Source organism: Anabrus simplex, chromosome 1 (genome assembly GCF_040414725.1).
Source record: "Anabrus simplex isolate iqAnaSimp1 chromosome 1, ASM4041472v1, whole genome shotgun sequence".
NCBI classification, from domain to species: Eukaryota; Metazoa; Arthropoda; class Insecta; order Orthoptera; family Tettigoniidae; genus Anabrus; species Anabrus simplex.
In genome coordinates this window covers 1,770,861,693-1,770,877,026 of record NC_090265.1, presented here as the reverse complement: position 1 = coordinate 1,770,877,026, position 15,334 = coordinate 1,770,861,693, and the positions used below count along the sequence as shown (strand labels likewise).

The 15,334-nt window shown below is 37.4% G+C and overlaps 1 protein-coding gene across 1 annotated transcript in view; it reads left to right on the top strand.

Moving 5' to 3' along the window:
* Positions 1-15,334, top strand: part of LOC136858795 (inhibitor of Bruton tyrosine kinase) — a 191,820-nt gene that overhangs the window by 151,453 nt on the left and 25,033 nt on the right. Inside the window, exons 14-15 of the mRNA XM_067138609.2 lie at positions 4,065-4,234; positions 4,433-5,072. Coding sequence (XP_066994710.2) covers positions 4,065-4,234; positions 4,433-5,072 — 810 coding nt within the window. The remainder of the gene's footprint in view (positions 1-4,064; positions 4,235-4,432; positions 5,073-15,334) is intronic.

Here is a 15,334-nt window from a genome sequence, read left to right as displayed (position 1 = left end):
TCAGTGAAAGAGTATGAGGGGGATGGATGCATGCTCTCAGTTGTAGCTGTTGTGAAATTGGATTGATGAAGTAAAATCTGTGTTCTCAAATTTCATCATTTTCATTTCCTCTTGTCCATCATCATCATCATCATCATCATCACCACCACCATTATTATTATTATTATTATTATTATTATTATTATTATTATTATTATTATTATTATTATTATTATTATTATTATTTATGTAGTCATGTATGGATGATCGTATTATTTGTGAGGTTATGTCATGAAACATGTGCTGTATATATTTTAATGAGTTTAGTTCATGTAAGAACACGTAATTAACCCTCTACTGCATACTGTTGACGTTTGGCAACAAATAACTTTTCACCTGTATAAATGGATAAATATTGTAGACAGAGGTAGTTTTACGGCACACCTTCAACTGTACAGTCAATTAAAGACATATACCAATGATGCCTTGTTTTTTTTTACATAACATAAGACAAAACAGCCCTACAACCAAAGGTACTCCTTCCACCCCGTCAACATCCACGCGTACCAACCACCGTTTATTTTACGTGGGCCCTCCCCATCACATTACCACAGGCTTCAGGACTACCTCTGGCTCAACCTCAAAGACATTACCAACCTACGGTCGTGCAAGTTGTACTTGCGCCTTGCAATACGTACACATGGCCAGTAGACAGTAATGTTCGGTCTTTGAATGTTAAAAGCTTCACAATTAAGTATTTATTATTTTCCACCTAGTCGATACAATGATTGCTTAAGGCAATTTAATGGTTAAAAGTGGTACATGTTTCATATATTATCAACATCTTCAGCCACATAACACTGTTTAGATGAAAAATATGTAAATTGACAAAGTAATGCTTAAGAGGAAGTGTCCTTAAAATTAACATAAGATTGACAACATTAAAATAAATAAAAAACTCAAGAGAAAATATATAAATTATTTTTTGTTTGTTTTAATGTTGTCAGTCTTATGTTAATTTTAAGGACACTACCTCTTAAGCATTACTTTATCAATTTATATATTTTTCATCTAAACAGTGTTATGTGGCTGAAGATGTTGATAATATATGAAACATGTACCACTTTTAACCATTAAATTGCCTTAAGCAATCATTGTATCGACTAGGTGGAAAATAATAAATACTTAATTGTGAATCTATTGAAGTGCGATACGGACCATGAAGCTGATTTTGTGTAATGTTAAAAGCTTAGCGTAAAATCGTGAAAAATCGTATGCATGTATGTGTATATATATCTCACATTATGGCAATCCACATCACATACGAGTGTTAAACTATTAGCCCCAGTTAAGAATTGCTGGTACATCTAAAACACTGAACGTATGTTGAACATTAGAGCTTGAAATTTTCTTCATCAAACTAAAACGAAAAATAATTCATGCAGTAGAGGGTTAATAGTATATAATTTATTGTTACCTGTATATATGATGTATAATCCACTACAATATTGTGCAACACACCGTAATATCCAGAACAACGCTTTGTACGACGAGAACTGTGTAGAAACTTCCTTACATTGTAACTATGTTATTGGGCACTCTAGAATTTATGAGAAGATATGTTGTGTCATATTTTTCTAGAAGCCTGGCCAGGCAACATATATAAGGAGGTGGTCTTGATGGTGGAGTTGAGTTATTGGTTAGTTGGAGTTGTTTTGATGATTTGTGTTCAAGTCGTATTAGCCCTGTGGTTGAAGTCAAGTATGTGAATTGGTTTTGTTGAGTTGGTAGTTGACATGCATCTGGTGCAGTCTTCTTCTTATTCTTCGTGATAGGCAGCTGTTTGAAATGGTGGTTTATTGATGTGTGTGTGTGTGTGTGTGTGTGTGTGTGTGTGTGTGTGTGTGTGTGTGTGTGTGTGTGTGTGTGTGTGTGTGTGTGTGTGTGTGTGTGTGTGTGTGTGTGTGTGTGTGTGTGTGTGTGTGTGTGTGTGTGTGTGTGTGTGTGTGTGTGTGTGTGTGTGTGTGTGTGTGTGTGTGTGTGTGTGTGTGTGTGTGTGTGTGTGTGTGTGTGTGTGTGTGTGTGTGATAAATGTATCCAGTTTGTAAATAAAATTAGGGTACACAACTGACAGCATTTTGTGTGCGTCTTTGTGAATACATCAATTTTACTCTCATTTCTTGCTGTCGGAGTCCAAGTTCTGATGCATATGTTAATATAGGGGTATGGTACATATTGTACGTTATCTCTTTACATTTCATAGGAACTTCTCTGTTCAACACCTGGGTTTTTTTTTTACATTCTGGTTGAATGTATTTCCTGCTTGTACCCTTTTGGTGATCTCCTTATCCAACCTTACATCTTGCATTATTTCACTTCCCACATATGTGAAGTATTCAACAATCTCAAGGTTTTGTCCCGTGATATTAATGATTCCTTTTCCTTCTCTTTTTCACCACCACTGTTTTGCTCTTCTCCACACTGATTTTCATACCCTATTTCTCATTGTCATTTAAAGCCTCTAGTTGGTTTTGTAGTAGAGCCTCCGTGGCTCAGACGGCAGCGCGTCGGCCTCTCACCGCTGGATATCGTGGTTCAAATCCCGGTCACTCCATGTGAGATTTGTGCTGGACAGAGCGGAGGCGGGACAGGTTTTTCTCCGGGTACTCCGGTTTTCCCTGTCATCATTCATTCCAGCAACACTCTCCATTCTCATTTCATTGCATCTATCAATCATTAATAAATCACTTTGGGAGTGGCGACCTCATCGTACTAATAGCCTATATCTGCTTCATTCATTCCATCCCTGACCCGGTCAATGACTGGAAAACAGGTTGTAGGTTTTCATTTCAGTTGGTTTTGTACTTCTGTATTGTTGACTCCCCAGATCACTATGCCATCTCCAAATGGATCTCGTTTGATTGCCAGAATAATTTGGTGATCTCAAAAGTACCTGATCAAATAGCAAGGAGTTGTACACCTACAACTGCACCATCATTCAGGGATCTTTAAAATCAAAGTTGACAGAGGATAGATTCACACTGTTTACATGTATGGAACATGAATATAACAAAGGTTTGAACGAGATATCGTCGGCTGTTTGGCACTATTTTACTGAATCCGATTTGACACATAGCATGCACGCACTCGCCCGGAGTTTCTTTGGCCAATCATCAGTCGCACAACGGACAGTATCAATTGGGAAATCCACCACTGCAGCCACCAAGGAATGTTTCACACTTTTAAGTGCAGGGTGTCATTTCTTGCAGACATTCCCTATATAGCACTGACCACAGTTTTTGAAGTCCAGGGCTACCAGAAGGCCACGCAGCAAGAAGGCCCAGAACAATTTCCACATACACTCTGGCACTTATTTTAAAACTTTTTTTTCACAAAAATAAAGCGTGATGGGGCCCTCGTAGTTCACTTGCTATTAAAGCATGCCTCAGGAGGTGTGATGGCTCCTTCTGGCCAATAGAAACACTCTCATGATCTTATCGAGAACTTGCCGCATATAACCTGCCGTTTTAGCGGTTAAATCTCTTTTCGGTGGTGAAAACTTTCTTGTCAGTGAAGAGCATTCTGTTATGTGTATTGTTGGCGTACCACTGCAGGAGCTGCCCTGACTTCAATTTCCTTTGCTGATTTGGCTGTGATGTCAAAAAGGTTTCTGACTCATACACTCTAAACAAGTAATTTTAATAAGCCAAATCCAGCCCCATGGTGCAACCGAAGGGCCTTGACCTACCAAGTGACTGCTGTTCAGCCCAAAGGCTTACAGATTGAGGTATCGTGTGGTCAGTATGACGAATCCTCTTGGCCGTTATTCTTGGCTTTATAGATCAGAGCCGCTATATTACAGTCAGTTAGCTCCTCAATTGTAATCCCTTAGGCTGAGTGGAACTCAAACCAGCCCTCAGATCCAGGTTAAAATCCCTGACCTGCCTGGGAATTGAACCCGGGTTCTCTGGGTAAGAGGCAGGCGTGCTACCCGTACACCACGGGGCTGGCAATTTTAACAAACAATTATTTTAAATATGGTATATAGTAACTGTATAGCTAATTACTTTTTGTGATCGTTACAGGGCATTAGATATATTGAATGAAGACCTTTTGGAGGACCTGAGTAAATATTACCGTGAACTTAATCCTAGATTTTGTAAGAGGGTCATAACTCCATACACTGATGCTCCAAGCCAGTCCATAGTTGAGGAAGTTGCTGATGCATACCCTGTCTACTGGGAAGATGATAAAGGTATGAGTTAACGTTATCTGTCTTTATATGACATGGCACTAAGGTAATCAAAATACACATTCCATTGCATCCTTACATACTAATAGGATCAGAAATGGAGAACTGCCTCCTTTTTCTGCATCCATTGTGGTTTTCTGACAATTTTCTGTTGTGCTTGTCATGTATTGTATTCATATATATTTTGTGTGTTTATCATAGATGCTGATCTGACTGAAAATTCTTCAAAAAGAAGTGCTAAAACTGGTCGGAGAAAACCAAGACCTCGAAAGATTAGTTCAACCGAGTTAAACAAGGAAAACCAGCGAGTGCGGTATGAGTCCACCTCTTCAAATATATCATATAATTCTGATGATGCTGAAATTTCTAAGAATCTTCATTGCTTGAGTTTTGAAGATTTAACTGAAAAGTGCAACAAAGATGGCAAGCCTTTGCAGGAAGTGACTCTGACCTTGAGTGAAATTCATGCGAGCAATTCGGTCACTTCACCTAATTCTGTTTCATCATGGGTGAAAGTAGCTGGTGGTGGCAAAAATCAGAAAATAGTGCAAGCTCGTTTAAAGGCCATTTCTGCTGCGAAAGAGACTCCTTCTCTCATTGATAGTGAGGTAGATTCATTTGTAAGATTGTCGCCTAAGAGGAGTGCTGCTATCAAATGTCCTTCTCCCAGCCAGCCTTCTGGAAGTCAGCGCCAAGTTGAAATGTCAGATGCTACCCATCAAAATGAAATTGAACCTGCAACATCACCACCTGATTTAGTTCTGGATTTCCCAGAACTTCAGCGCTCTCCACCTGTTCATCAAGATGGGTTTGCTTCTACCAGGATACCTCATAAGACAAGGTACGATTAAAATTTTCTGCAGTGTTAATTTGATATCTGCTCTCTCTTCCATCCATCGAATGCGTAACTTGAGAAATTTTTTTAACTTGTCGCTTTGGTATAGGGGTTTTTACAAATATTTGTGTATTGAAGGAAACTTGTAGTTCTTATTATTAGAAAGAATATTCCTTGTTTCCTAAATAGCCAGGCCGAGTGCCTTAGATGGTTGAGGCACTGACCTTCTGACCCCAACTTGGCAGGTTCGATCCTGGCTCAGTCCGGTAGTTTTTGAAGGTGCTCAAATATGTCAGCCTTGTGTCGGTAGATTTACTGGCGCATAAAAGAATTCCTGCGGGACAAAATTCTGGCTCCTCAGCGTCTCCAAAAACCGTAAAAGTAGTTCGTGAGATGTAAAGCAATTAACATTATTATTATTATTATTATTATTATTATTATTATTATTATTATTATTATTATTATTCCTAAATAAGTAAAAAAAAATATGTAATTAGCCCACCTTGGTCAATACAATAAATGTTGAGTAAAAACACATTAAAGGTACATGCTGCGGCCCTATTGGGTATTTTTCAGCCTTGAAAAAGAAATATAAAGTTTATAGAATGCAGTGAAACCTCGCTAGTGCGTTCCTCATTAACACGTTTTTCCCGCCTAGCATGTCGTAAATTCGAAGTCCTGATTCTCATCGTATTAAATCTATATGAAAAATACCTCGCTTATCGCATCAAGAATTTTTGCTATTTCCGCTTAGTACGATCACATTTTTCCTAAACATGTTACTGTATTTGTTATCCTTTCTGAAATAAACCCGATTTCCAACTCGGGTAAGAGCCGTCGCCACAGTTGCATAATTACAGGAAAAGGCCTTCCTGAACTTCATAGAATAAGTTGCACTTTAGGGGAGCAAGCCGTTAGAATCAGGAATGTTCAGTTTTGCTCAAAGACTTTTAATATTACTTATCGTTTGGTTGCCAGTTAGCAGCGAGATTGCCTGTTTGTGCTTGTATTTCGCATTCCATTCAGAAGGCAGAAATGTAGTTTTTGTTGAGTGGTACAGTGAAGTGTAGCGAATATTTGTTGCGTGATATGCTAGCCTATATCTGGATTAGGAACATCATAGTGTGAAATTGACTAGCATGGTGCACTTGTCTTGCAATAACCTAGTTATGGATACAGATAATGGGAAATTCTTTAATAATGAAGAAAAAATTAAAATCTGCCAGAAAGTGGTCCGGCATAAGCACGCAGAGGTCGCTAATATTGAAACTCACACCTTTGAGTTTCGACTCGATCACTCAAGTTGGTCGAAGTTTTGTTCGATTCAAAATGGTGGCCAAAGTCATTCCTCGCAGTTGCACATAGTAGAGTGTAACCTCAAATTGTCTAAGAGAAAATAATGTTTAATAACCCACTGCTCCAAAATAAAAGGTTTTTACTAACATTTGTTTTAGGAAGAGTGTGATCTGCAATAATACTTCAATATTTTTGTTGGCCCCCATACATGTGTTTTCATATTTGTTGTCTGGTGTTTTTCACACCTTTCAGAGTACTGGTACTTGTTATTTTATAATCCCCAGCAGAAAAGTTTTTCATATTTGTTCCCTCGTGTTTTTCACACCTTTTAATACTTTCATCTTTAGAAATGGTAGATAGGCCTATAGTTTTCACTGAACCCGCGGATACACAACGTAAAATGCCCTCATGTCAGAAAAAATTGTATCTAGTGTTTCCATATCCGTGTTGGATATTTTTTATTTGTATATTGCTTAGTACGTATTATCTCTTTTTTTCCTTGTCCCTGCAGAAACGTCTTAACGAGGTTTCACTGTACTCTAAAAAAAAACCACTAAAAGGCCAGATGAAAGAATGAATCTTGAAACATTTTAACTTCTCGGAATGTAAAAACTAACATAACCAATTCTTAAATAAGTGGCAACACCACGAGCTGTCACGCTTCATTACACTCGACTTACCTGTAGAATAATACAGATGTTGATTCCCAAAGGGAATTTAAAATATTTGTCCCGAATGAGTAACTTTATAATACCAATATAGTGGTCCATTATTGGACATTATAAATTTTCCAGCTAACTCATTCTTGGTTGCCTGCGTTTCGCCCTCGTGTGCTAAGTATTATTAGCTGTATTATCTGATGGCCAGGCAGGCATCAATTTTTGGATATGAGACATAGCTCTCATAGTGCATTGGCACTGCTGGTGGCTTCAAGTAGCCTATGCAGTGGCCTCCACGGTATGCACTAGCCTTGCGTCTTGGGTGGTGTGCTAAGTCCCAACTGATGAGCCTAACTTAGCACACGAGGGCGAAACGCAGGCAACCAAGAATGAGTTAGCTGGAAAATTTACGATGTCCAATAATGGACCATTATATTGGTATTACCTGTAGAATTTCGCAGTATATCTTCAGTGCTTTCATTGTAAGATGATGATTATTACTTTTTATTGACTATAAAATCTTTCAGTAGTAAAGATATCTTACATGCTGATACTTATCAAGACTTCAAGAATAAGTGTTCATATATATTCTTCTATATTATTTTTTTGGTTATATTTTATATGTTCTGACAAGTTAAAACATCCATTCTTTCATATGGATTTTAGTGTTTTTTTAGAGTATTCTATAAACTTCATTTTTTTTTTCAAGGCTAAAGAAGGCTCATTAGGGCCTAAACATGTGCTTTTAATGTGTTTTTACTCAACATTTATTGCATGGACCAAGGTGGACGAATTAGATATTTTCTTTACTCTAAAGTCAATACAGAACAAATATGACATTCTTAAATTACAGTTCCTAAATAAGTGGCAACACCACGAGCTGTCACACTTGATTACATTCAAATTACTTGTAGAATTCTGTAGTATGTTTTCAGTGCTTTCATTATAAGATGATGATGATGATGATGATGATTACTACTATGTTTTATTGATTATAAAAAACCTTCAGTAGAAACACTAACTTTATGATTCATACAGATGCATGTAGGCATGTGTGTAGCAGAGCCGGCTGAAATTTGTGTACAGAAGAGCAAGGTGGAGCATGAAGCTGATTGTCCTCTTTCAAGGACAGCTCTGATGGCCTACGCCACACTTCGCTTTCATAGGCACTCGAGCTGTCACTGCAAAATATCAGGATCACGAAGTTAGTTTAATAGAACTATCGTGAGTCTGTGGCGTTTTAACATAATATACAGTCTTTTATATATTTTATTTTATTCTTATCAGATTACTATAAGATTACTGTAAGATCTCATACCTGTATAGTAAAACCTACCGGTATCTTAATGGAATCACAAGTGACTGGAAAAGTTTTTTGCTAAGGACAGTTTCTGCACTGTGAAAGTGTACAAGTGCACTAGGCTCTTGTGTACATGCCAGGCATTAATAGAGTACATTAAATTGATAACTTCTTACTGGTACAGTACTGTACATTCTCTAGCAGTCAGAGTTTTCCAAATTGCGGTGGTGCTTCTCTTGATTGCCTCCCTTTCCACTTACAAATTACACCGAACATGTCTGAATTTTCCCCTCGTAGGATGAGTTCCTGTGGGTCCTTTAAACTTCGGTTAAAATCTCCTTGTGATTGTCAATGTAGTCCTCAGCCTTAGTCTGTCTGTCTGTTAGGTCATCAGCCCAGAGGCTGGTTGGATCCTCAAATAGTACCACCAAAGGTTATGCGGTTATAAGGAAACCGCAAAAACCAATGGCAGCACCAAAATGAGGCGTACTAGGCAAGACGAGGAGTGAGGTAGTTTGCCATTGCTTTCCTCACTGGGTCAGAAAGTGCTATTGCAGCACGACTGACCCTATGAGCAACACCTTTCATAACATTCAGATGCACTAGTCGTGCTCCCAATGTCATTACTCAGCACCACCCATACCCCAGCAGCTTCCATATTGTCACAGCCATGAATGAGACTGGGAGTTCGGTGGAAGCTACACTTTACTCTGGCCTGTGCCAAGAGATGGATACGAAAGTACTGTATCCATCAAGAAATGGCAGCAGCCTTAGTCATCAAAAACAAATTCATTTTTTTAAATTTTGCAAATCTTGATTGTCATTGTGTCTTTGTATGTCGGCAGAAATTTCCATTATGAGAAATCTTCCCATCTTGACACGTTTTGTCACAGTTTCTCTAAGAAACTTGTTCCCAACTTGATTTATCCAAATCACTGCATCCAGAACCAGGACAGTTTGTGCATTATCCAGAAACAATGAAACGTGCTGGTTTTGCAATTATCCATTGAATGCCCTTAACCAGTCCTCTTTGATGCATGACGTCATCCACACCTTTGTGTTTTATTTCGACTCAACAGGAAGTTTACGTACATTCATGTTTTTGAAGCGTCAGGGCTTAGCTTTTTTGCTGATAACAAAAGGTTTCTCCATTTCACTTGTTATAAAAGCACGCAGAAAAACAGTATTTCTTTTGATAGCTTTTTCTCCTAAATATTTTTAGTCTTTCAAACACACACACAGAGAGAGGAATAGACCAGTCTTGTCACTGTTCTCTCTATATATTTTTTTGTTGTTGTTTTTCGTAACCATGGATGTTTGAGGGCAATTTAATCCCAGGATGGGCTAATGCTGGTGAGCAAGGGGAAACCATCTCACTTCATTTCATATGATAATGCCATGAAATGTATAAGTTAAAGATAACAGTAGCTGGCAACAACTGGTAACCGGGCCCAGGAGGTGAGGAGGCAAGGTTTCCCAGATCATCAAGCGAAAACCTTGCATAAATATTGCCATATGGAATGTTTGTACAATGATGAGTTCTGGAAGATTAGAAAATTCCAAAAATAAGAGGCCAAGGATCATACTATCAATGTATTAGGATTGTGTGAAACAAGATGGCCTGATCAAGGGGAATTTCAAAGTGATAATAATAGTGGTACACTCTAGAAGTCTCGAAGACCAAAGAGGTGTAGCAATCCTGTCGGACAAAAGAACTTCAGCCGTTACGAAGGATGTAATGGTAATGAATCGTAGGATGGTGGCAATTAGCTCAACTCTAGTCATTGTTCAACTCTATGTACCAATATCTAGTATTAAAGATCAGGAAGTTGAGGTTATGTATAAGGAGCTTGACTTCCATCATGAACACACATGTGCTAGCGACAATATCATCATGGGAGACTAGAACTAGAACTCCATAGTCGGTGATGGTTTTAAATGTCCATTGCTGGACAATTGAGTTAGGAAAAATAAAAAAGAGGCCAGAGACTGGTAGATTTCTGCATAGAAGGAGGTTATGTTATAATGAACACCTTGTTTAAAGCCTCAGGGGATGCCTTTATACGTGGAAGAGCCCTTGAGACTATTGTTGATGCCAAATGGTTTTAATTCTGGTGAAACATCGCTACCAAAATTGAACAGAATTATTATTAATTATTAATATTAATATTATTATTATTATTATTATTATTATTATTATTATTATTATTATTATTATTATTAAATTAATGTTGTAATGCTCCACCTTTTCAGTACTATAATATGCAGTATTTTTAAATTACATTACTAAACTAGAGACTAGTTTTGGCCTTGGCTGGCCATCTTCAGCCTTAGTGTAATACATCTAATAACTAAACAAATGTACAAACACACAATTGACATAAAAACAGATGTACAAACACACAATTGACATTAAAATCTGGGATGAACTATGTGTAAAATTTGAAAAATAAATTAGGTTCTAAATTCTTAGCATCTGGAGTATGCTCATCATCCAGACTCTTTCTTGCATTAATATTATAGAATTGTTAGTTCCATCAGTCATTACAAATTCAATTGCAAAACGGGAACTGGTAAATGTTGATTCTGTAGTCGGATCATCAATCACCAAATCTACTTGAGTGGTGTTAGCAGTATGCAAGCCACTGGACACCACTGTAAATAACCACCAGTTGACGCAGAACTGCTAGATGGTGTTTCCACATCAACCAACGTAAATGAAATGAAATGTTCCCGTAGTGCTTGTTTAAATCTTGCTGAAATGCTGTTGGACATTGTCAGGACGGCACATTACAAGTGATTAATCTCATTATTAGACCATATTGAAATTCAATGTACTAACATTTTTTACATTAATTTATTGAAAACCACATATTCAATACTTTAAAGTCTTTAAGACTATGATATAATCATTCTGTTAAGGTTGTAATGGTGCCTGTTTCACCTGTCATCGCAGGCATCATCAGCCATACATTCTATACTCATAAGTCAGAGCTCTGAAGTGGATGTTATATTAAAACTATTCTTAAAAACTAATCGTTTACAATAATTTACATTGGTGTATAATAACATTATGTTCTATTTGGATTGAATTGGTTAATCCTGTTTTAAAGATCTAATGGGATTGTATGGGATTAAATTAATTTAAAAATTAATGTAAAAAAATAATTTAATACCGGTACATGAAGATATGGTTAAAACTGACACATTCTTAATTTGTGGCTGGTATAAATTCGCAATTCATTGCGGTGTCCATGAAGTTAACCTGAGTAAATGATAGATAAAATTAATAAATTGAATGAAAGAATGTGTTGGTCAAATGGCATAGGTTATATGAGACGTCTCGTTGCGGCATGTGGTGCATAGCCTATTGTTGTGTGCCTCATACTAACGGTTGTGAGATTCAAAGGAAAGGAAGGGGCGGGGCAAGGGGAGAGGTGGTGGAGGGGAAGGTGGAGAATTAAGTTGGGGCCGAAAGATGTGGGAAAAGAGACGGCTGCTGAGGAAAGGTGCTGTATTATGAAAAACTGAATTGTGACTTTTTGGTTTGACGTTTCTAAAATGGGAATTAGAAGGTCAAATAGTATATTTGGCTTTTCTGAAATGTCTTTAAGATATGATTCAGGTTAAAATATTGATCTATATGTATGAAGCAGCTTTCAGTAATGTTATGGAGGGGTCCTTTGTTGATGATTTTGAGGATTTCCATATCTTGTTTTATGTCTGTGAATTTGTGATTATTTTTCTCTATCTCATTCTTTTTGTGCTATGTTCCTTTCCTTTATTGAGGATCTTACTCTTTCATTCCACCAGTGTGTCTCTTTTTCCCTTACTCTCGCAATTATCTTCCTGAAAACCTCTATTGCTTCTTTTATTAAGGTGTTTTTAAATCTTGTCCACTCTACCTCACCACTCTCCACTTCAGTAATAATATAAGAGAATTTATTGGACTCCAACCTATTCAATACATTACAGGATGTTAACATTTTTAGTTAAACATCGTTAAAATGGAGACATGTTTCGCCCTCCTTGTGGGGCATCATCAGTCATATCAAAGCACCTCAAAGTTAAACCAGACGTCTGGTTGGAAATTATGAACATAATATGTAAGAAAGAATACATTAAAAAACATGTACAAGGTCCTATCCTAAACGAAATAACAATAAACTAGTTACACATAGTAAAATACGCTAGTGGTTTCTTAATATTAAAATGAGGCCATCATATGTACAGTATAACAATGAAAGTAATCAAAGTCTACATGATATTGAGTTCGATGGTAGTTCTACGTAGTATATACAAATGTTGGCAAAATAAAATACAATTTATTTGCACACTTATTTATAATTGTTAAAATTGATTATAAAATATTTGTTAAAATTGATTATAAATAAGTGTACAGTAATTATAAATTGTATTTTATTTTGCCAACATTTGTATATACTACGTAGAACTACCATCGAACTCAATATCGTGTAGACTTTGATTACTTTCATTGTTATACTGTACATATGATGGCCTCATTTTAATATTAAGAAACCACTAGCGTATTTTACTATGTGTAACTAGTTTATTGTTATTTCGTTTAGGATAGAACCTTGTACGTGTTTTTTAATGTATTCTTTCTTACATATTATGTTCATAATTTCCAACCAGACGTCTGGTTTAACTTTGAGGTGCTTTGATATGACTGATGATGCCCCACAAGGAGGGCGAAACATGTCTCCATTTTAACGATGTTTAACTAAAAATGTTAACATCCTGTAATGTATTGAATAGGTTGGAGTCCAATAAATTCTCTTATATTATTATTGAGATTCTTTCAATACGGAAAATAAAATGATTTTCATTACTTGTAACTCTCCACTTCTTCTGTAGGCAGTTGTCCTCTTATACGGTCCTGATATTTAGTCCTTTTTCCAATCTGTTGTAGTCCCCACACCTTAACCTTAGGCAATTTCCTGGTTGTTATCTTTGATACATTGTCTTTCAGATCTGCAACTAACAACCGGTGGTCGCTATTGATGTTCTCACTTGGAATCACCTTGACATCAGTCACAAGTCTACTTCTTTCTTCATCTGTGACGACATAGTCAGTGACCGTGTTGCTCTTTCCACCCAGCTGTAACGGGTAATCTCGTGACTGACTCTTTTGTTGAACCAACTGTTTTTTACTACCAAACAGTTTCCTATGCAGAAGCCTAGGAGATGTTCCCCTTCAATTCCTTCTTCCATAGCCATGTGGTCCCATCACCTTCTCATAGCCATTCGTGTCTGTCCTGAGCTGTGCGTTGAGGTCCCTGATAATGATTGCCCTTTACTGATGGTCTCTTCTAGGTCTTTGAGAAACTTCTTCTCATCTTGACTGCAACCCATCTGAGGGGCATACATTTGCACCAGTGTCATCTTCTCTTTCCCGAGGTGAACTGTTGCCTTTATAATCCTCTCATTGATGTACTGATTCTCTGTAATACCATCTAACTCTTTAGACAATATCAATCCTACTCCATTTCTCATTTCTTTGTTGTTACTATTCCAGTAGAGGGTATAGTTTTACAACAACTCTTTCTTCCCTTTACCTTTCCATTTAGTTTCACTCAGTCCTAGGATTGATATTTTCCTTCTCTCCATGATGTCCACTAACTCTTCACATTTCCCAGTCAAACTCAGAAAGTGATTGTTCCTATTCGAGTGTGTTGTCTTTGGGGTTGTTGCACAATCGCAAGGCTTGGCTTATCATCAGGCTGTAAGCCATCATACCTGGCATGAGTCTGCGGGTGCTGTTGTCTACTCCCAGTTCTTTGTTTGCATCCAAGGCTCGTATAAGTGTTGAAAGCAATTGCAGTTAATCTCTGACTGACTTGCTAGGCCTAATGTTAGAGATTTTCTGTCGGGGTTATCTCCCTTAGCCTTTAGCAGTCCCCTGCCACATCTGCAAGGCAGCAGCTTCCAGTTGAATTTGTGTCATTTGCTACAGAATGGCTTCTCAAGCCCCCTAAGGGTGAACTCCTCTGCCCATAGCCATTGGTTATCCCTTAGTTTGTCAGGTTTGGTAACAGCCGCCCAACCCTCGGCCAGACAGTCGCAGGTAGTACTGTCTACTGTCACATACGGTAGCAGTATGTACCTGACCTGACAAATAGAGAACGACATAAGACTTCAAAATGAAATGGACTGAGAATGTAGAAACGCCAAAGAAAGTTCCATTTCAAATATGAAGAATTCGAAAAAACTGGGAAGGTGAGGAAAGAGCAGCTTGATGCTGAAAACAATCAGGAAAATATGCTGTTTACCAAAAATAATTCTTAACCACCGCATTGCATGAGAACTAAGGCTGTCATCACTGATGAAACATTAATAACAAACTACTGGGAAAGGTACATTAACACACTGAATAGTGAACAGTTCAACTACATACAACCAACTTGGATACAAGTTTAGCCACACCTTTACTTGCGACTAGCAATGAATTTGAGTTGGCAATGATGTCACTACCTAATGAGAAAGCTCAAGGCATCAATGACCTACCTATTGAACTCGTGACAGCTGGTGATATAATCACTGATAAACTGTATGTTGTAACTTGGAAAATCTATTAAAAGTGTATTTAGCCATCTGAATTTTGGAACTCCATCCGGGTCATTTTACCAAAGAAAGCAACTGTGACGAGCTGTGGTATGTACAAAAATATTTGTCTGGTTCCTCAGGAATTCAAAATCATCCTCCAAATTATAAAGAAAATACTAGAAGGAGCCATCTATGGCTAAATCCAAGAAACACAATTTGGTTTCCATCGAGGAGTTGCTACCTGAGATGCCATTGACACACTTACAACTTACAAGTTGTCCATTTCATGACCGTATCGATGTTTAATCAAGAAGTAAGTATAAACCTAATCGATACTTTATTAATGCCTCAGGCAAAATTGAATAAAATTAAAACTTACAGGACATGTTTCGACCACTTAGTGGTCCTCTTCAGCTGTATAAATAAAGAACTGAAAAGAAAAACAT